Raw genomic sequence first — 24,036 nt, forward strand, 5'->3', positions numbered from 1 at the left:
TATGTAATTTAACATGCGTGAAGGAAGTCATGTGGTGCCCACATCAGATTTTTATTTCCGTGAAATTTTATAAAAATTCATATAATTTATTCTTAAAATTATAAACAAAAACACACGACCAGCTAACCAACTAAAACAACAAGAAACGCTGCGAAGGCTAAGTTATTAAAAATACTGTTAGGTCTGATTCATACATTTTAAAAACAGACTATTATGAAAATATTATATATTATCTAGCATTAAAATGATACACTATGATGGTGTATGTCCGTAGGATAGGCTATCTATAAACTATCTATAAAGACCTATTAGCAAACATTTAATAATTTCCTTTATTCGGAGCAATAAAAATAATTCAGAAGAATGTTACTGGCTAAAACTAAAATTGTAGACAATCGTTTCTAGAAGATGTGGTATTCAACAAAAGGGAAAAAAACAGATTCATATTACGTATACGGGTATATCAACAAATACTTTATCGCTTATTGAATTACCTGTAGTAACAACATATGCTTCTAAGAAAATCATAAATAACAATAATTGTTTTAAATAACAGTGCATTAGTTATTGAAATAATACCATAAAAAATTACATGTTCAAAATAATAAATTTAATACAATTTAATTACACTCTTATTTTTTTATAGATTTTTATTCTTTTAAAAGATAAAAACTATTGTTACACGTTTAATAGAATATTAAATATGTTTAGATTATTAAAAGTTGAAGAATTACACATTTACTTTCCTTCGTTCTAAAATAGGTTAAACTAAACAACACGAACTTTACAATCTGAATTAAATGTTAAATCGAATTTCAACATAGATATAATAATATTTAAAATCTTTACAACCTATTATCAAATTAAAATCCAAAAAGTTTATTGCGACAGTGTAATAAATCGATAATCCGCTATGACAAGAAACCATATACCGGCAAGTAAATCTGTAAGAAAATAAGCTACATTAGAAATTACTAAGGGTTATAATTTAATTTAACGATTAACTTAAAATTTATGAAAATGAAAAAACTGTATGTCAAAACAAAAATCAGTTAAAGAAATAGAAAAGAGATACGCCTTTAGCGGTTTGTTTTCATAAAGATAAAGGATTACGGAATGCAACAGCATCTAAAAGTATAAAACTTAATAATTTTTTGGTTCAATTCCCGTTTAAAGTAAATAAATACACTATTAATCATACGATCAGTAAAACACGTGCTAGAACTGGATGAACAAAGTAAAATAAACAAAGGCAGAATAACCTACACTCACCTGCAATTACTGTATCCGCCAAGTCATATTTTCCTCCTGTACGCGGAAAGTCTCTTAATTTTCTTCCACTTAGTTTTAATTCTCCACTTAAGTGAGCCTCTTCTAAAATTCGTTCCAATGATCGCGTTAACTGATTTTGTAACTGACCGCTCATATTTGACACAACCTTCGCCATGTTCCATTTCTCATTTTGTTACTGCATGTCAGAAAACAGGGCAGGCAACAAAATAATAAACTTCCCCCGATTATGATGTTTTTATCACCTTAAATCGCCATACTCGACTAATACTTATAACTACACAACATAATTTTTAAATATGAAAATAACCATGAAAACTTTTGTATACAAACATAATACACATATTCTACATGTTACAGGACCGAAACGCTACGATGAAACTAAGCTATGAATGGCAATCGAACACACATCTTGCTGTGTTGGTTAGTTTTAAAATAATAGATAGCAGCACGTTCTGTTGCAGACTCGTACCTACCCTGAGTTAAACTGGATTGTTGTTACTCTTTACGTCAATCGTATTATATTGTGAGTACGGTCACCGGGTAGTAGTAGTAGTAGTTTTTATAAAGTAATATAGGTTTATATTTTGTTATCTATAACCTGTTCAGAAATATTCATACAATCGTTTATTTTCGTCATAAATATTTTTATTGTTTGGTTATGTTTGAAGGTGATTGTATGAAAGGGAGGTAGGTTACTAATTTTTTATTTAAATCATTAGACGCTTATTTTAGGAAACTATAATTAATGTTCAATACATTTTTGTAATAAAATAACCATAACTGCTGTATTGGTCATTATCATTATTATTATTTTTGTAACTTGATCTTGCTGCAAGACGTACTTCCTTTACGTTTTAAAAAATGAAGAGTTTTTGGTAGTTGCAGTTACGGAAACTAGGTGGTGCAAAAATTTTATACGAGTGGGAACAAAAAAAAAAAATATTGTTTAAATATTCTAAATAAAAAGCAAATTAATAATACGCATCAAATTTTTTTAAACGTACTTTGCTGATACACATAAAAAAATTAAATTTTTTGTAATTATATGTATGTATATCTATATATTTATAATACGTTATCTACAATACTGACCATTAAAAAATACAAAAATGTAAGAAATGCATTGTGTTTAAATGAAAAAAAAAAAATAATGAGGGCATTCACATACTAACTCTTAGAGAATATATTAAATGATGAATTAAAAAGATTAGCACACATGACACATCGAGATAAAAGTTTATTTGAAAAACTTTATCTGAAACTGAAATGACATTCATTTCAGGTAAGAGTATAGAGTCCCTTTAAATATGAAATCAACAAAGTGTTTATTAAAACAATCTGTACTTTTCAAGAAGATCTGAAGAAAGGTGATCTGTAGTTAGTCAGTAGCACACATGACACATCGAGATAAAAGTTTATTTGAAAAACTTTATCTGAAACTGAAATGACATTCATTTCAGGTAAGAGTATAGAGTCCCTTTAAATATGAAATCAACAAAGTGTTTATTAAAACAATCTGTACTTTTCAAGAAGATCTGAAGAAAGGTGATCTGTAGTTAGTCAGTTAAATCTAGTCACTGTAATTAGTCAGTTAGTTGTTAGATGGCGTCACTGAAAGGAGAAAATAAACTATAATTATAATCTAACTTTACTACTATATATATTTATTTATTACATTCTATTTATTTATTATATAAAGTTAGATTATAATTTTATTTTAATTAATTTCTCCTTTCAGTGGCATCATCTAACAACTGACTAAATACAGATTGCCTGTGAGCATCTTCTTGAAAAGTACCAAACAATCTAGTTGAGACTTGTGCAACATTTTAACTTTTACCATAAATAATTATCAAAATACATTTAAAAGCTTTTGTTCTTCAGACAGGAATGTGTAAATGTATAATAAATATTTAATAATGGGGATCAACTTTGTGTAGGTGGAAAACAAAGTTCAAGTTTTGTTTTGAATACCGAGACTGGAGTTATTTATTTAAATCCTAATCTGCCTGCTATTGAAGAGTCACAAAGTAATCAAATTTCTTTCTCTACCATCACATATCTCCCCATCAACTACACTAATCTGTTTGTTGCAGAACTCTCTCTATCTCCCTTGTTTATCTTTGTCATCCGTGAGATCTAAAAGCCAATTTTTGTAGTCCTTTACTCTTTTTTTTAATCCTGACAACAGTTTTACATCGATAAACTACTTTGTCAATTTCTCCTCCTTTCCATTTATTCCTCTTGACATCCAATAGTATCATTATATGATGGTATCTGGAGTTGTTAGTTCTTCTCTTTGTTTCCTTTTAGTCATTTGGATTTCAGACAAGTTAGGTTAGCTGAAGTTAGCTGAATCCCAGCCCATTGAAGTTGTCATCTTGTAACTACTGGGCCATTTGTTTGTAGGTAATATGCTAAAGAGAATGGTTAAACATGAAGAAAATACTAGTATGATGCCCTGTTACCTACAGTCCTATCTCTTTTCTGGGCTTTGGTTTTCTGATTTATTATGTTTTATCTATACATTGGAATATATTCCATGCTAGGAAATATAGATATATTCAGTTCTTTTAGTTTCTTCTTATGACAGCATCTAGAGCTTTTAATTTATATATTTTTTGTTTTATTTTATCAATGTAAGAGGAATTTTTTTTTACAAGGTTTTTTACAATTTTTTCATTTTTTTAATATTATTTTTAGTTATGTTCTCCATGGTGGAGGCTCTACCTTTTAATCAGAAGGTTTTATCTTTCTAAGAAAATATTTACCTAGTTTGATTATAATTTCTTTTTTAATGGTTATTCAACATTTCTTTTTCTTATTTTATTATTACCTTTAATTTTTTTCTATTGATTTTTACTCAATTTCTTTATTCCAGAAAAAAAAATTTATTTAAAATTTTAAAAAATCTTTCAGGTTGTAGATTTATTTTAAAAAAACAGTTTTATATTTTTTTGTCATGCCCATTGAAGAAGAAAAAACTTAATGACTAACAAAGCTAACAATTAAATATAGTACATTTTTCTTATTGTTTAGTAAAGAGAGTAAAATAGTGATTGAAATTTATTTACATATAGTTTTTAAAGAATTGGCACTTAACTAAGTATTAAAAATTCAATTCAATTACTTTAGGGAACAATTTACTTAGAGATTTTTATTGAATTATGTCAACTAAGAAGAGAATCAGTAATAGTAATAAAAATCAACAATCTAATAAAAATGACCGTCAGTCTAAAATAATATCACAAGTTTTACCGGAAAAAGAAAGTGGAAAAGAAATATTAAAGCATTCATCTTTAACTGAACCTAAAAAATTACCTCGAGAGTATATACAAAAGATAAAAAAGTATTCTGCACCAGCTTCAGTGATCAGTAATGTTAAAAAAATGTCATGGCCACCTTTAGAAACATTTCCTGCTATTGATAACTCAGAAGTACCTCGTATCACTGTATGGGTACCTTTTACGAAAGAACACATGACATGTTTAAAGGACCTTAATGAAGAAGATACTCTGTGCTTTTTTGGTAACCAAAGATTTTAGTAAATTTTTATTAGCATGACTCCCCCCCTCTCACTCTCTCTCTCTCTCTCTCTCTCTCTCTCTCTCTCGCACACTCTCAATCTCACTCTCTCTTTTTTTACTGTTAAGCTTCCAGAATCACTAAAAGGTATTACATAAGAGGATGAATGTGGATGATATGTATGAATGTAAATGAAGTGTAGTCTTGTACAGTCTCAGGTTGACTATTCCTTACCTACCGGGTTGCTCTAGTGGTAAAATTGTCACCACAAATCACCTGATTTTAAAGTCGAGAGTTCTAAGGTTCAAATCATAGTAAAGGGAGTTACTTTTATATGGATTTGAATACTAGATTGTGGATACTGGTATTCTTTGATGGTTGGGTTTCAATTAACTACACATCTTAGGAATGATCAACCTGGGACTGAACAAGAATACACTTCATTTACATTCATACATATCATCTTCATTCATTCTCTGAAGTAATACCTCATGGTGGCTCCAGAGGCTAAATAGAAAAAGAAAAAGGTTGACGAATCCTGAGATGTGTGGTTAATTGAAACCCAATCACCAAAGGACACTCGTATCCATGATCTAGTATTCAAATTCGTATAAAAGTAACTGCCTTTATGAGAATTTGAACCTTAGAACTCTTGACTTCGAAATCAGCATATATATAAGATGAGTTAACAGCTAGAGTAGCCTAGCGGACTTAACATGACTGATAAATTTGTAGCTGTGTTAACAAGTTTAAGATTAATAGCCCCTTTATGTTGGGTAAAAATTTCTTGTGTTGCTTAAATTTAAAAGAAGTAAAATTTAGTTAATGTTTCTGTCTTTCAACTTTAGTCCAGTTGTGTGTACAATATACTAACAATATAACTTCTGAACTCATGTTGCATTTTCTACATTTTATATGCTTTACGATTCAAAAAACTATACACATAACATAAAAGATAGTTTTGATTGTCAATACAAAATATAATTTTCTCCTTGCATGTAGCTGCTATTGTTTTATAATCAAAACAGATGTTTAAAAAACATTGCAGAGTTGATAAATAAATATTTTTTAAATCAAGTAATTTTTTTATGATTAGAATAATTTTCTGTACATTTCATTTCTCTCCTGAAAATAACTCAAAATAGCAGGAAATATTTATAATAACAATAGCCAGGTTGGAGAAATAACCCAATCTATATTACCATTTTTAATAGCCTTAGGTTAGATTATATAAACATAATCTAACCAAACTTAACGTATGCGCTCTTCGCTCACTAACATCAAATAATTAACAGTAATGTTTTGATTATTTAAATAATAAATAATTACAATAATTACTGAATTTATAATTTAAATAGTTTGGTTATATTATATTTTTAATATGTAAAATATGTTAATATGGAGAATGTTTAAAATGACTGGTGTAAAACAACTGCTGTTGTTTGGCGGGAGAGAAATGAAAAAGTACCTTTAATTAACCAAATAATTCTGGCTTTATAATTTTGTGGTAAAATTTTTTTTAATACATCATCCTAAACCAGAAAGATGTGATTTATTTTGTTAAAAAAAAAAAAAAAAAAAAAAAAAAAAACAAGATGAATGAATTGAAGTAGGTCATAACAATTAAAACATTTTTTTAGGGTCGAAATATAAAACTCAGGATGTTGTGAAAATTGCCCTGTATATGGTGTAAAAACTGACCATTTAGAAATAATTATTTTTTGAAAATTTCTCACCATGTACATTATAAATAAGTAAATATTTCATTCTGATTGGAATGTAATAATACTTTTTATAGATCACATCAGTAGTGGCTAGGTATGCTGCTGCTTCACTGCCCATTGGGGCAGTTTCTTTTTTGTTAACTATTTCACAACTAAGAGTTCACAATTTCAGGTGTTATTGAAAATTAGTTTAGCAGATACTTATGTACACATTGAACGAACTGCAGAAACTTTAAGATATTTTAAATATTGTTATTTAAAAACATACCCATGGATTGATATTGTTTCTCTAAAAAAAGTCTTGTAATTATGTTCTAAATAAATTGTTGGAAAAACTTTTTAAATGGTTTGATAATTTATTAAAAATTGGTAATAGAAGCACAATAAGGCTCTTTTGAATTAGCCAAAGTAGCAAAATTAGCTACTTTATGCTTTGGTTTAGTAGAAATTTAACAGATTGAACTGAAATTTTATAAAATTCTTATTATTGTTTTATTTTCATATTTCCCACAAAGAATTGGGAGTTTTTAAGGAATAAATTTTTAAAAAGTTCAAGAGAATTGGTTCGACATTCAGTTGACTTTCAATGCAGAAGTTATAGATGTATTTTTTTGCTTCCTGACTGGTTTAAAATAATTGAGTCCCACAAGTCATAGGATTTCATACAGGATTTTTGTCATTTGAGAATGACATAGAATGTTTTGATCAAATAATTTTAACTTTGCATCTAATGTAGGTAAATTTTATATTCTGCATCCTCCTAGTACCCATTATTTTGATTTCCTCTAAAAACTACTTTCTACAATTAATTCTTTTTTTATTAGGATACTTCAGATGAATAGATAAATGTGTAATCTCTGCCTTTAACAAAAAAATAATGAAAGATTCTTAAGAACAAAAAGAGCAGATTCAAACACCTGAAAGGGTCATAATAAATGCACAATTCAGATTGTGCAAAAAAATTATGAAATTGTACTACTGTTATATTCTTTTATTTTTATAAATACAAACTGTTTAAAATTTTTGTATTACCACTTATTTTAAATTATACCTCCTAGTCGTTAATAAATTTCTTTATCATTCATTAACCTTATGTAGCACCTTTTTAAACTCAAGCAATCTTTTAGTTAAAATATTAAAAATCCCTGAAAAGGCAAAAACAAGTTATATAGTTATAGTAATAGGTTAAAGAAAATGATTTTAAAATTTTCACTATTCTTAAATTAAAATTTATTTAAAAACAATATTAATTATTCTTATGAGAATACCACAGGATTGTGATTTATAAGAACCCCAAACAATTATTAGCTTAGGATGTAGAATGTAAATGTGAAATGGTAGAGTAAATCTTTTTATGTGACAATGTAATGTAAACTGATAAGCATGTGTTGGATTGTGAACTACTTGAACAATGACGAGTTTAGTTGCTAACATTAAAAAAGAGAAGTATGTTAACTAAATCATATTAAAGAGGCGATGGAGACTAATAATATCAGATTCATTAGGATATCGTATAGTTAATTGGAAATAATTTTCCAAAAGAATGCATTAAAGTGATGAGTAACTGTTAATTGGAAAAAAGGTTGGAGAAACATCTACAAGAAGTTTGATAATGAATGACTAAAGAAAATGATCTCAACACTCTAAAAGAATTATCTTGAGTTCTTGACCAGTTCTCAAAGATATAATTTAAGAAGTGTATGCTGTTAATACACCTACTTGCCTATCAGGAACAGATGACAGAAATGTAAAATTTTAGATGAATTTATTAAGATATTATCAGACTAGTATAATGAAATTATACCAGATAAATGGTAGGGTTATATATGTTATCATGTGGTTTTAAAGTACATAAAGCTTTATAGTTTAAAGTTTTATAGTACATATCGTTTTAAACTATTGATATTTAATTGATTTATGTAGTTGTTTGGATATTTCTTAGTCTGGGTTAATTTATTTCTTACTCTTTCAGCCCTTAACTGTTTTATTCAATTTTTTTTTGGTCTTTTTAGAGAATTATTATTTATTCTCATGATTGCTTCTGTCTTTATGTACCAGTATGGATATATACTTGTTATCTATACTGGTATAACAACTCAGATGAATAAATAATTGTGTAATTTCTGCTTTCAATAAAAAAGAAAGAATATAATAAGACATATTTTTGGCTTAAAGAATTGAGAGACAAATTTTTCCAAAAAGTGGTTTGGTACCTTATGTTATACATTTTTGTTCTGAATGTTCTGATTTTGTGCAACTGGTTTTTGTTGTACACTGTGTTGATTAATATCATGTGCAGGTCACCAGAGTTATAGTACATAATTGTGCAATTGATTAATGTTGTGTAAGGTTGTGCCATGGTAAATTGATTAATGGTGTCTAAGGTGTAACAGGTTTCTTTCCTTGATGTGAGGATTTATTTCCATTGCAAGTAACATTTTAACAAAAAAAAAAATCAAATTCTTATTCTTATTATATATATTGTTTATTATATTATAATTATATTTATAGCTTGATGTAACTCTGATTTTGAAAGTATTTTCACAAAGAAATTTTTAAAGATATTAGTTGGAAACTAATAAAAAAACTTAAGAAACAAAAATTTGTAAAATTATATTTTTATTTGCATTTTTTAGACAGCCTTAGCTCATGGTTTGTGACACTTCTTTACATTAGTTTTCTGTACTCTTATCCTTATTTTTTTATTGTAAATGGCTTTATTTCATCATTAGCATCTGATGTTCTGTCTGATGGCAGGTCCCTTATCCCACTGCTGTCTTAATCAGCGGTGTCCTAAGCCTTATAGTTTATAATCTTCACCTTTCTAGTAACTTCATTCTTCTTCCTTGCTTCCTTTTTCTTTCTGTTGACCTTTCTGATGCAGTTATCAAGATTCCTTATTTTCTAACCGCATGTTCTAGACAGTTCTAATTCAGTTCATTAATTTCTTATTCCTCATGTTACCTTGTATTTTAGTTTCTCTATTCTTCTTCATATCCACATCTCAAAAGCCTCAATCCAATCCCTCTTACTCTTAATCATCCATGCTTCACTTATCCATATAAAACACTCCATATTTTACACTTATTTACTTCCATTACTTTAGTTTTTCCTGTATATATCTTCATTCCATACTCTTTCATTCCTACCTCCAGAGCTGTTAACATTAATAGTCTTTGAAGCAGATGTGTGCCATCAGTTTGAATTACCATAATTACTGTTTGCTGGTAATACACCAGCAAACTTTATGCATCTTATTTTTTGCCCTTCTATACTTATTCCTTCTTCTCTTTATTTTAATATATTCCTTATCTTATGTTCAATGTAAATGTTAAACAGTGTGCATGAAAGGCAGCATTCTTGCCTAACACCCCTCAACCTACACCCATTCAGGCCTCATTTTTACGTGCTTTCATTGCTGCTATTTGATATAATATAATTCTGTAAATAATCTTCTGTCTTTCCATTCAAATTTTTCCCTTTAACAATTTCCATCATTTTTCCCTGTTTGATTCTATCAAATGCCTTCTCTAAATCTATGAAACATATTCATTCCTTTTTTGCTCTCTAGATGTCTTTTCCAACCATCCTTAGTAGCCCAATGTTCCTCTACTGCATTCTATTCCATTTTATTTACTGACCTCCGGTTTAAAATTCTTAACAATATTTTAGTAGTACGGCCTAAAAAACTTATTGTTCTGTCTTCTGTACATTTTCTCGTACCAGTTTTCTTCAGAATTTGTATTATTACCACTTTCACAGTCTTCAGGCCATTCTCCTGTACAGTATAGCTCATTACACAGTTCAGCTGTTTCTTCCACTCCTTCCTCATTTAAGCATTTACTCTTTTCTTATGAGCTGGAAACTTGACTCTTCTATTCATGTAATTTAAATACGTCTATTGTCAAGAGGGTATAATGTACATATTGGCATTGACCCTTATGTACCAGATTATTCACACATGCGCATGGACATAAATGCATGCATACAATGGGAAAGAGAAAGAAGTTTCTTTTATTAGCTATTAATTTTTGTCTTTACAGCAACACATTTGCCAGATTATTTTTCAAGCCTTAGTAAACATTTTATGAAGATATTACTTTACGATATATTAAAGTGGTCACAGAGAAATAATTTAAATGATAATGCTTTATCATCCCTATTTGGAATCTATGTAAATACACATAGATACTTTATGGGATCACTGTGGAGAAATCAAGAAGAAGTCTACAAATTTTTTAAACAATCTATTCTCCTTCATACAATCCAGGTAATTATGTTCACATTATTGTAAGTATATACACATTATATTTGTTACTATAAGTTGTAATGATTACAATAAAATAAAAAAATAACCACTTGCACACTGCTTTTGTTAAACAGTTTTGCTTTTTCTTTTTAACTCCATCATTATTTCCTTTTATAACTTTTCCTTAAAATAAAAATTAAAATTTTTGGTAGGTTGAATAAGTGCAGCATTCTATTGTTTGCATTTCTCTGGTGATAATCTGTCTGGTTGTTCAACTTTCTTAAAAAAAAAAATTGTTTAGTATTTTAACTTAAAATTAACAATGCATCAGTTTCTTTTTTTAAAAAAAAGGATCTTATCGGTTCTGAAACTTTTCTATATCTTTTTACCATGGCATTTCATTTGATTATTCAAAAAAATATTACGTTGTGATTTCAGTATCCTTTGTTGAACTGGTTTAATTCTAAACCCTTTACTCTACTTCCTTCTTAGAATTCTCACCCATTTCTCTTTAGCAATTAAAGGATATAGAGTATAAGATCTTACTCAGTAAGAGTCCTTAATGATATTTTATCAAAATTAAACATAAGTAGTTAGTATAATTCTTATAAAGATAATAATATTTTAAAAAAAAAACCACCTCAAATCAACAAAGCTTAATAAAAAAATAATTCTCAAGTACTTTCAGCAATTCACATATATCATACAATCAGGGGACTATAAGATACTTAAAATTAATCAAAATATAATGTCATAGTAAACATTGGTATCTTTTTGTCAAAATATTTTAAACAAATTAATTATAAATGAAATAAACAATGTTACTGTCTAATAAAATTCTGTGTAAATGGAATATAAAAAATATGTATGTAGATGTTTAATTTAAAATTATGAGTTTTATTTAGTAGTAACAATTTGTAAGTATTAACAACTAACAATTTGTAAGTGCAATCTGATATTCGTTCTAAAAAATAATTCTCTGTAGACAAACCTTTTGGAAAACTTTCAGAAAAGTGACCAGAGTAACATCCAAAGAGATTCATTCACAAGTTAATCTCGTATTGCTAAATTTTTTATTTAACTCAGTTTTTGTAAAAAGTATCATTTTAAAAATATTATTTATAATAGATAGCATTATTCAGAAGAAGAAGAAATTTTAATATACTAGAAAAATATAATAGTATAGATATATGAAATGAAATGAGTGCTCTAGATGAAAATAGTGTAATGTTTTTTAAAGAGTGTTTTGAAAAGCATAATAAGTGTTTGATTTTATAAACATGACAACTATTTGTAGTTTCAATTTTTATATTTCAGTAATACATTATTAGAAAGAATTTCACAATTAATGCTTTGAGTGTGAACTCTAAAACAAGCTGTTGAGTATGCTGAGTATGCACATAATATATTTTCTAAAAAGTGCTGTAGCTCTCAATTCACAAATTATAATTTAAAAATTAAAAATAAGTTGTACTGTAAATATTTACACCTGTAGGTCAACATAATGCTTTTTATAATAAATTTTAGAGCTAATGTTTTTCAATAGCTAATAGATTGTGAAATTTGATAGATTATTTTACTTAATCAACTGTCAAATAATTTTGTCTTAATTCATTCCATAATTACAGGATCATATTGTGAAAACCCATCGCATGAAAAATTCATGTTGAAAAACTAAAAAAAAATTAATTCTTTAAAATGCGGTCCTTTAAAAGTCATCACTTTTATGATATTTTGAATTTTTTCTTTGTATATACAACTTTGAATAGCTGTAACATTATTTACCCATAAGATCTTGATATTTTACAATTCAAACAGTTTAAATTTGATGTGTTATGTTTTTACCACAAAGTCAAAAAGTAAAGTTTTTATTAGAATACAAAGAAGTGTCAAAAGATACAAAGAACAGAGTGTTAAGTGTGTCACTGTGCTGCATAGAGTTTAATGTAATACATCACTGAAATTTCTTATAAATTATTATTGTGAAAGATAAATTTTAAAAATAAAAATGCATTTACAATATTTATTTAAAAATTTTAAAATAGAAAACCAAAATACTGAAGTAGTTCTTGAAGTTTATTTCTAGGTTACTGTGGGTGAACAGAAAACATAGTAAAAAAATATTGGGCACCTTGTACATAATCCTATGAATAATGTTCAGGCTTCAGATAATTTATTAAAATTAATATTCTGCCGGTGCAAAATAAAGTGAGATGCAACTTATAAAAAAAAAAAAAAAAAAATAGTGAATAGTAAGTGTTAGTTTTAGAGGAACTACGTTGGAATGAACAGATACTTATGGAAAGGAGTTCCTATATATCATAAAATTAAGTGTTAGTTATTTAGTGAAACACGTTGGAATGCTAAGACATTTGTGGTTTCTTATGGTTTGAGTCTGAAGTCAATTTAGAGTTAATACATAAGATACAAGACAAATTTATTATTTGTTTATTGTAGTCCAATGAAGCTCTGTTAGCAAAAAGCAAGATTTCTCTTGTGTTAATAGAGTTAAGGGGGAGCAGGATTCATGTTTCTGCAACATGGTTAGTAGTTTTGAGGAAACAAGAGTAGCAAAGAAGAACAAAGATGTTCAAAGAAACCTTAGTGAAGGTAAAAGTGATGACTGCAGTTGTTATATATGGTAAAATTTATTTGAGCTAGAAACATGTGTGGTGGTGCGGGGACTGTAGTCATCAAGGGAGAAAGGTAGGTCTTTCCCTTGGAGGTCAGGATGTGTTCAGATCATTCAGGTTACAACAGAATTGTTTACATTGCCCTATCATCTGAAATTGTAGAAGAATAAAAATTGATTTAGTAAGATGATAATGTAAATTAATTTATTTCTATACATAATCAAGAGATGAGTAATATGATGAATTAAAATTAGAAATTTTTTTTTATTACAAAAAAGTATATTTCTCATACTTATTTGCAGTCAAATATCCGAAACATAATCTCTATATTTAATACTAATTTTTTAGGATTTTTAAGTATTATTTTTTAATATTGTTATTAAACATAACTATGAATATTTAACATCATTTTCACATTTTGGTTTGTGTTACTGGACCCAATGTTTTGCATTTAACAGTGGGATTGTATTGTTTTAGTGATGTTGAAAAACTTGTTAAAGTTTTTTTTTTAACCCACGGAGTTGGTCTAGAGGTAAAATCATCCACTTGTTTAGTTTGACTCATCGCAAATCTGTTCATTTCGAAGTTGAGAGTTCTAAAGTTCGAATCCTAATAAAAGCAGTTGCTTTTATATGGATTTGAATACCAGATCATGGATGCTAGTGTTCTTTGGTGATTGGGATTTCAATTAACCACCCATCTCAGGAATGGTTGACCTGAGTGTTCAAGACTACACATTTACCAGTAAATTCATGAAGATCCTGATGAGTCGCTAATAAATTTAATTGTTAATGCAACTATCAATAAAAATATTTTTAAAAAATTTTTGTTGTAATTTTTGCATGAATTTTTTGTTTTGTAAGTTAGTACTAAAACTGCATGTTTGAATTTTTTATAAACCTTATTTCAGCAATTCCAAAACCTGATTTCATAAATTCCAAATTTATGAAATATTATTGTGTTAAAAATTTGTAAAAATAATTTTGTTAAATTTTTTTTTTAATTTCTGGAAAGTTTTCAAAAGATACAGATTTTTAATTTAATGATGAGATTTGATAATTAATTAATGAATTGTTTGGTAATTAAAAGAAAAAAAATTTTGTTCATAAAAAAATTGGATAAAATAATAAAAATGATGGATTGGTTATTTGGATGGTCATTATGATAATATATTATATACATATAAACAGATTAATCTAGAATGATGTAATTCGTAAAAAAACTAAAATAAATTAACAGCCTGATTGCACATTAAATATCAATATTATCTGTAACAAATTATAATAAATCAATACTACTTATATCACCAAAAATTAGCGAAATTCTATGGTTTGATTAATAGAACCATAAACCATATAATATCATATTGAGTTGAATGAAACATTTAATAAAATACACAGCAGTTGGAAATTATTATAATAAAAAGGACATTAATAAAATTAATATATTTCAATTAATAAATTCACAACATAGAAAGAGACAAGAAATAATGTATATTATATCATCCCGCCATTTAATTATAATAAAAATGTATTTAGTAGATATTTCAAAAAAATATTTAATTTTAGAAACTGCCTTTAAAAAAAAGAACCATAAGAAAATTAGATAAAATTAATTTTTTTTTTACAGTAATAACAGGATGATGTTAAATAGTTAACTTTTTTTCTTATATTGGATGATAATGAATTCTGTAATATATAAAAAAATGTCGTGCCTGATTGGGACTTGAACCTGGAACTTTCAGATGACAGGTTTAAGGCATCCCTACCTCATCATAGAGTTAAGATGTTAACTAGTAAGAAATTTTATTTATAATATCAGAAAACAGGAGTTTATGAATTAGAATATGGAGAGAAAATATGTAAAAATCTCATATAGGAATGACTGATAAAACTATAAAATAAAAATCACTTTTATGAGGATTTACAAGCAATGATTAAAATAAACAAAAATCTAACTGTGATGAACATACTAGAGATAATTTCCCCATGATGACTGGATTAGCGAAATAGTACATTTAATTTAAACTATAAAAATTTAGATAAAAAAATAGTTTTAAATTACGGTACCAAAAAAACCCATAAAGTGGTGATAAATATACCTCTCTGTTAATAAATAGTGCAGGAAATTACATCCTAGCAACAGAATATTTACAAAAAAGATAATCTTTACCTATGTACTATTAATAATATTCCTTCCTCATTTAGCACTTTTTCTAGAGCTCTCTTCTTTATCAGAAATCAGAGATCAGACTAATATAATTTCATATGTTTTTATAAAGCAGAGATTGTCACAAAAGAACTTAATGTGAAAAAAAGAAAGGAATAATAATATTCCTATAATAGTAAGCAAGTGGTAACTAGATTTATAAATACCTCTTTTTAAAATTTTTATAAATATGTTTTTAATCTAAATTTCATTGTATACATTCATATGTTCTAATGAAGCAGAGATCTGTGAATGTGCTTAACATAGATGAAAACAAAATAATAAGCAGTAAGTAGTACAAAAATTAATTTTTTATAAAAAAATTAACTAATATTTCATTTTTAGTGTTTTTGAGTGTTTTAGATTTTTGAAGTATTATTTTTTTATTTAATTGTAATTTATTTCATAATTTGATTAAGTAATTAACAAAAACGGATGCAGGTATTTACTATTAACAAATTTTGGAAATCTTTAAATATTTTTTATTCCTGATAAGGTTGAAAGTCATTTATCATTATTTTGAAAAGTAATTTTTTTTTCATAATTTGTTATAAGAGGCTTTTTCAATTATCAGTGTTTTTAATATTCATGTTTTAACGATATTCAACAATAGACTTAAAAATTGTCTGATTTGACACCTCTAGAATCTTTCACTGGGGAAAAAATTAAGGTTTTATGTCATGAGAGAGAAAACATTCGATCTTAACAGCACTTTTCATACTATATAATTTATATTTAATAGATCAACCCAAGTGCAGAATAATTGTAATAGGATGACTTATCTACCTAAGACCACACGACTAGCATATAATTTTACTTTACTTAATTTTTTGATTTTTCTTTTAATGTTAATTTTATTGTTTATAATTTTTACTTTATTTTAGTTTGTTTATATTGATGTCATATTGTTCACATGTGAAAGATTTTTACATTTTCATTTTTTAAATTAATTTTAATATCAATTTAAACAATTCTATATTTTACATCTTGTTTTGATTATAATTTTTAATTTAAACATTTTTAAATTTTGTATAATAAAGTATGATAAAGTAAATTTAATTAGTTGAAAAACTTTAACATAAAATATAAATTAATAAGTGATATGATAGGTATTGCGAGTTTATGATGTTTTTTGAAATATATATAAATATAATGCAGCTGATGATGGAAATTAAGTTTGTGAAAGCGGTTCTGCTTATGTAATGAAATAAGGTATCCTATTTCATTTATTCTGTATTTGGGTTGATCTATTAAATCTATTGTACAGAGGAGTATGGTTATTAAAAGAATTGAATTTAAAAAAATTGTATTATTATTGTTCAATTATTATAATTCATTCTATATATAATGTATATAATTCAAATTTATAAGTAGATACATTTTCCTCTATCACCACTGTTTTTCATTATATTATACAGGTTAAGTAAACACATACACACATGTGCACATTATAATCATTTCACTCATCTTGCTTAAAATGTAATTGACGTTTGGCTCCTGTAATATACCTCTTTAGCAATCAGTCTTGCTTTCCACTGTCCCTGGAAGTGATAGCTTGTAGAAATGCTTACTGTGTTCATTTCTGATAGCATTGAGATTGTCAGGAAGAAATCCAGGCTAGAGTCCAAGATTAATTTTGTGGGACATATTTCACTCTTTGTATGACAGGGTAACAATTCATCCATGCTCTCATGGTTGTTCATGATTTTATGATTTTCTTAAAAATTTCTCACACTTTTGAATGTGAACTCCTCACTGATTTTTCAACTCAGCTTAAGAGATCTTCAAATTTTCCATTTTTAAGCAAAGTTCTTAATTGTACATCTAAAAAAATTCCTTCCTTGATTTTACAATCACTAACACCACAAAATATTTCCTGCAAATAATGAAACCCAAGCAGTATTGTTTTTCCATTGCCTTAACAAAGTTTTTTAAAATTCCTAATTTTATATGTTGGAGTTGGCTTGATGTGGGATGAACAACATCTTTCCAGTCAGACTTAAGTGATTGCTACATATTTTGGTCGTTCCTTCTTTATGAAATGATTTTTCAACAAAATTTAGTGTAGCTGAGCTGCAAACTGATTAACAGTGGAGTAAATTTTAAATCTCAACATGTAGCAATACTCATATTGAATTTTTCTAACACAATTTTATATGCTTCCTTCATGTTAGTTGCATAAATTAAAAGGAGATTCATTCCCATTATGCAAAAGTACAACCTTCAGACTAGTCTTAGAAGAACCCCACAATTTCTAGTGTTTTGTTGAGTATGATCTAGTATATCCATTGCAGTGTAAATATTGTTACAGTACAATACATTATTTTCTTCAGAGTAGAAATCCATTGAAAGATTGAAGATCATAACTGGGGATTATAAGAAAAAGTACATTTTAGTGTCACTTTGAAGAAGATTTTAGTCTTTCACCCTAGAACACAAAAGCCTACTGAAAAATTTCAAATCCCAAATAAATCATTAATTCCCCTTGAGTTATCAGATGAGGTTTGGAGGAACAGGTAAGTTACCACTGAAAAAGTACCTGAAATTTCAAAAAAACAATAAATAAAAAATGTTATTATACAGAATTCGTATGTTATAAAAAATACTTATTCCATTTTTTAACTCAGCGTAAAAAGTGCAGATAAACTTTAGCTAGCTAAAAATTATGTTTACCATGTTTTCTGCAAAAATAAGGAATAGTGTAGGCAAAGAAAATCTAACTCTGATTCAGCTAAATAAGCAGTTACTACATTCATGTACTGCAGTTTAAATTACAATACTCTTTTATCTTTCTGTAGCTGTGTAAGTTTATTTATATAAAAACCATGATAAATATTCATTTATAACATTGTATAGTTGCTGTATAGTATTGTATAGCTGGTTATATTTTATTCAGTGCTTAAGTCAGTTTCCCATCAGTTGAGTCTGGTTTAGATTCCCTTAGAGCTATGCATTTCTCTAGCACGCCCTTCTCTGATTTCATGTCTTTTCTGACTGATCGGTAAATATGGTAGGAGTTGTGAAGAAGTGTTATATTCCTTCTTATCCAAGTAAATTTTTTTTTTTGGTGTTTGTAAGTAATAAAATAGGTTGGACAATTGTGTTTCTTTCTTTTATTATTTTGTGTGTTTTATTTTTCTAGGATCCTCCAAAAAGTGCAAATATACTAAATCCTCATGAATGCCGTTCTGGATTAATATATTTTTGTAAAACATATTTACCAGTTTTGCCATTATTAAGAGTTCAGTTATTACCTAATTACCAACTTAAATTACAATGGAATTCTCAACATGAAGGGGAAGTTAATAAAGGAAATTTACAGCAGCCTTTAAAATCCTAATAAGCTTTTTAAATAAAAAAACATCAGTGGTAGATTTTTTATTTAATTACTTTAATTGCTGTTCAATCTTTACTTAAATTACTCTAATGTAGATTTATATGAGCAAATAAAAATTGTAATTAATCTTATTACTTTTACTTATTATTTTCCACATCCCAAAAAAATTTTGAGGCAATAATGTGATAATCTCCTTTAAGGAACTGTTCATCTGCTGTTGGGTGACTCTTTAATTTCTGATGGTAAATCGGTTTATTGCAACATATATTTAAGCCTATAAAAATCAGTAATTAGTAGTGAGTGCTCTACTTTCATACTTTGTAAAATGCCATACTATTAGGAAGGATTGTGGTTAAGATATTGTCGTTTGTTTGGAGTTGGACAAGGATATTGAGAGATTAACGTATGTAAAGATTTTATATAAATAAAATTTATTACTCTCAAATAATTTATAATACACAAAATAGAAGTTCAAATTAAAAACAAAATAATTTAATAACAGTTACATTATAAATAACAAAATACAATTCCATTTTATTAAAAACTTTATTAACCAATAAAACTGATATCTTATTGATAATTCAATATTAGTGTTATTGGTTAATAAAGTTTTGATAATTCAATATTAATTGAAAATTCATTCAGTTCACTCATACAAGTATTATTCACTTTTACTGTTTACAAAAGAACTACCCCACAGTTTATAAATGAATAGATTGTCACTCCTGTTCACAAATAACTCACCAAACAGCTTGTTTTCAACCACTGCCCAAAGTGGAATATTCATGATGCAATCATCCATTTGTTACCAAACACTTACTCTGAATGCTTCTGCACATTGTGATTGCTTTTATCGTACATGGAACTAAAAAACATGCAAAACTGTCACTCCACTGGTCCCTGGCAGTATTTATCACAATGTGTGGCACCTCTTGTCACATCCCATACATCCAATCAGCAGGAGAGTTCGTCCCATAACTTAATCAGCATCTCTGAATAATGGGAGTGACAGCTGCTTCAATCCTGTGGCTCAAATTGGTTAGATGAATAGTATGTATGTGCAAAGATCAATGGTTGATCAAATTAAGTGGTAAGATCAATGGTATGTCCAAAGGCACATACACAAAATCCTTTATAAAACCTCAAGAAAAAAACTCACATGGGGTTGATTGGGTAATCTTGGAAGCCACCACAATCAAGCTGTCATTGGTCTCCATGCCGACCACCGGCAGTTGGAGGAAATGTCATTCAACTGATCCCATACAATGAGGAGGCATGCCAGTCATTTGACCAAATAGGCTCATTTGGTTCTCACTTCTTTTGTGAACACTTTTATGAAAGTGGGAAAATCTGTAAGAATTTTGACTTGAGTATTTTATATTAACAAAATTAAACTATACTTCAAGTTTATGGTTTTAAAATATTCTTCTATAAAAAGTAGTATACTTTTACAGTATAAATAGTGTTACAGATAGTATTACATATAAATAGTTATACAGTATAAATAATATTCTTTTATAGACACCAAATTGGTGACCCATCAGTCAGTAATTCATTTATTTCTATTTGTAACTAAAACATGACGGAGTTGATCATTAATCTAGATGGGGAAACTGTTCCATTTCTGTTTAACCTTCTAGAATAAGATATTCTTATAAAGAGTGGTTTTGTTTTTTTGTACTCCGTATCTATTAGCATACTGCATATCTATGAAACTACCAAAACTATTACATTATTTAAAATCCTTAATGAATCATAGCATTCAATTAATATTTTAAAATGCTATGTTGACTTAATTGATGAGTAATAAATTGTAATTTGTTACTATTTCACACTAATAAATGCTAAGTAATGAATGATTTTAAAACAGTATCATTAATAAAGTTTTTACTTTCAAAAATAGAATCAAATTTTATGTAATGTAATACATGATTGTTTTGTATATTTTAATTTCATGTAAAATTATATGATATTGCTGGTGTTTATGAAAGTAACAATAAAAACAGTAATAAGTTAAAAAATATGGAAAATGTTCACACAAATAATTCTGTAGTGGTCATAAGTTAAAAAATATGGAAAATGTTCACACAAATAATTCTGTAGTGGTCATAATAAATACAAAAGAAGTTTATATTAGTGTTGTTTAATTCATATAAACAGGTTTTTTCAATTAACAACCAATTTGCCTGTTGATTTTACAATGTAGCATACATCACAATGAAGTTATATTGTAAAATCATAAAAAAATGTTGGTTTGAAATAACATACATGAAATATATTATTAACAAATTATAAAACTTGTTTCAATTTCAAAAACCTGAAATGTTAGATTTATTATAGAAGTCTTATAAACTGATAAACTTGTGAAACAGAATCTATGTACTTGTACATTATGCCATCTCCGTATACATGTTCAATGTAGGAGAATTAAGATTATTATTATTATGTAGAATTGTTATTATTATGTAGGAGGAGGTTCTCAATTCATTCATTCCATATGATAGTTTTTTGTGTTTCCAAAATCTTACCTATTATTATTAAATGAATAGAGTTCAGTAATTCATGCGACTCCCCCTAAAAGTCAGAATGAGTCTTCAAGACACAAAAAATGGGTTATCATAAATCATTGGCACCCATAAATCATTTAGACCGTTGCATGTAAGCTGATATTTAGTAAATTAAAAATATTAACTTTTTAATTTACAAATATAAGCAGTCTTTGTGAAAAATAAAATTAAGATAGTTTAAAAAAATAGCAAGAGCCAACTCTATGACATCAGACAACAGAACTGTTTTTTGTAACTGAACACAGTAATTTATAAAAATAGGACTTATTATGCTTTCAACTATTGAAAAAATCCTCCCACTAATTTATTAAAAAGGCTATTAAAAAAATTTGTTTTACAGAAACAATATTACTTTGTTGATGAAAATTAAAATTTTTTTGAAAACTCTGAATTTACTGCATCCTGTTAACGTATATGTAAATGTGTGCTTAAACAATTATTTTGATTAGCATTATTTTATGTTTAATATCTGTATTTACATTAATACTGTATCAGGTGTTAATAATTTTACCAAATAATATAAATTTTACGTGTAATTATATATCTATTTCTTATTTTATAATTAATTGTATATATTTTGTAATGCTGCTGTGATTAAGGTTTCACCATGTTTTCCCATGATCCATCTGGGCAAAATGCTGGGTCATTTCCTTTTTTATTCGTGGAAGACTAGCATATTTATTTATTCCTGATGCGATCTATGTAATGTATTACTATTTATCGACCAGAATAAGATTTATTTATTGTAATTTTCTTACATATAATTTAATGAATGATTTTTTTTTTAAATAAAAAGTTACATCGTCTATCTTTTGACAATTTCAAAAAATATTGGGTTGTTATTGTGTAATGGCTAGTAGCCTGGACTCATTTTGATATTCAAAGTAATTTTATGTATATGTAAGAAAATCAATTGAAAAATTAAAAATTAAAAGAATAATTTAAATCCGAAAAAATAATTAAAACAAAAATTAAATCCACTGAAACTATACTAAAAAATTCAGTTTTTTTTTTTTAATTTTCTTTTAAATTCTACATTAAAATTAAGTTAAGTTGTAGTGGAGTTAATTTTTTTAAGTTTGTTTTATGTTTATTTTATTGAAATTATATCCAAAAGAATTTTCTCAAACTTTGTTGTTCTCATAATCTTCTTCTTCTTAGCCCTTTTTTATATCACCAGTATATTAGCAACGTGACCTCTTCATGATTTTTCCATTCCTTGTGATTTTGTCAGCCTTATCCAGTCTCTCCCTCCCACTCTCCTCACATCATCCACTCATCTCCTCTTTGGTCTTCCTCTGTTTTTTCTCTCCTCCCATCACATTTTAAGAATTCTCCTTGCCCACCTTCCTGGTTTTATTCTTGCCACATGGCCTGCCCATCTCCATTTGTGTTTAGCTATTATTTCTCCATTATCCCTTACTCCAGTTTGAGATTTCATAATGATAGGAGAATGAAAATTGGAATACCTCAAAATCAAATTAAATATAAACCATCACTTTTAGGTTTTTCTGTTCTTTTAGGTTTTTTGTTTTTAGTAGTAGAATTGCAGTAGGAATGAGTATCTTATATTGCTTGTTTAAATAACTCCTGTAGAATTGAACCCACTTATGTAGCTATATACCTGCTATTAGGTACATTAAAGTTTCTTGTAATAACAATGACTACATATGTATATTTAAGATTAAGAAAGTAGCCTGCTTAAACTCTTTTCTATGAGACTCAAAACAAGTAAGTTAATTTAATGAATTTCTCTTTAAATTTTCAGTATCATCTTTAAAGATCAATTTAGGATCTAAGTAGAAGCCCAAAAACATGAAAAATGTACTAATTACTTTTATAGCAGACCTAGTGTTATTATTTACTCATTTACTTATTCTTTTATGTTGAATAATTAAAATAAAGGACAGAATTTTGCTGTGTCAGATTCTCTGTTACTCTTAATTATTTTATTGTAACTTTAAAGTGACATCGACTAATATGGTAATGATCATATTTAGCTATGTGCCAACAGCTAGCGGTTAAACTGCACCCATTATCATTTAACTTCAGTGATCTATGGCAATTTGTTAATTAAATGTAGCTTAGGTCATCAGAAATTAATCTTATTTCATATGAGTGAAATAAGGATTAAGGAAATAATTTCCAGGAAATTTTACTGCTCGAAATGTTCTACGCTTGTGGCAAAGTCATTGGGTTTTTACCATTTTATGTATGACCCCTAATTTTCTATTTCAAAAACATTACATGTTATGAGGAATATTCTGTTCTTAATTATTATAAATTTATATAGATATTTCATTTAGCTAAGCACAAATAAGTATACATCATACGATTAATTAATTAAATGGATAAATGTGCTACTTCATGCGTAACAGAACTATCCTAGCATTTCCCGGGAAGTATTAAGAAAAGTAATGGAAGCAGTACTTCAGAAATAAAATTTAATAAAGAAAAAAGAGAAGTGGATATTGTTCATTTTTAATCCCAAAAAATAATA

General features: G+C 27.3%; 3 protein-coding genes across 5 annotated transcripts in view; 2 read left to right on the forward strand and 1 right to left on the reverse strand.

Annotated features, from left to right (window-relative positions):
- Positions 1-1,786, reverse strand: part of Lrch (Leucine-rich-repeats and calponin homology domain protein) — a 447,029-nt gene extending 445,243 nt beyond the window's left edge. Inside the window, exon 1 of one of the 3 annotated variants that reach the window (XM_075355909.1) lies at positions 1,273-1,782. In XM_075355909.1, the coding sequence (XP_075212024.1) occupies positions 1,273-1,447 (175 nt within the window). In that variant the 5' untranslated portion in view covers positions 1,448-1,782. Of the gene's footprint in view, positions 1-1,272 lie in introns of all 3 variants that reach the window. The other 2 variants (XM_075355908.1, XM_075355907.1) reach the window with 2 other exon arrangements.
- LOC142319059 (uncharacterized) lies at positions 1,759-19,100 on the forward strand. Its single transcript, XM_075355913.1, has 4 exons — positions 1,759-1,980; positions 4,429-4,821; positions 10,586-10,812; positions 18,775-19,100. The coding sequence occupies exons 2-4, from the start codon at positions 4,461-4,463 to the stop codon at positions 18,970-18,972; spliced, it is 786 nt and encodes a 261-aa protein (XP_075212028.1). The 5' UTR covers positions 1,759-1,980; positions 4,429-4,460; the 3' UTR covers positions 18,973-19,100.
- Positions 1,769-24,036, forward strand: part of LOC142319058 (putative methyltransferase DDB_G0268948) — an 80,889-nt gene continuing 58,621 nt past the window's right edge. The window contains exon 1 of the mRNA XM_075355911.1: positions 1,769-1,816. The gene's annotated coding sequence lies outside the window, so the exon portion shown is untranslated. The remainder of the gene's footprint in view (positions 1,817-24,036) is intronic.

Source organism: Lycorma delicatula, chromosome 2, assembly GCF_047948215.1.
Source record: "Lycorma delicatula isolate Av1 chromosome 2, ASM4794821v1, whole genome shotgun sequence".
NCBI lineage: Eukaryota > Metazoa > Arthropoda > Insecta > Hemiptera > Fulgoridae > Lycorma > Lycorma delicatula.

Coding starts and splice junctions, on each gene's coding strand:
- LOC142319059 (XM_075355913.1), top strand. CDS start 4,461: ATGTCAACTAAGAAGAGAATCAGTAATAGTAATAAAAATCAACAATCT. Junction 4,822..10,585: donor AGATACTCTGTGCTTTTTTG/GTAACCAAAGAT, acceptor TTGTCTTTACAG/CAACACATTTGCCAGATTAT. Junction 10,813..18,774: donor TTCTCCTTCATACAATCCAG/GTAATTATGTTC, acceptor TTATTTTTCTAG/GATCCTCCAAAAAGTGCAAA.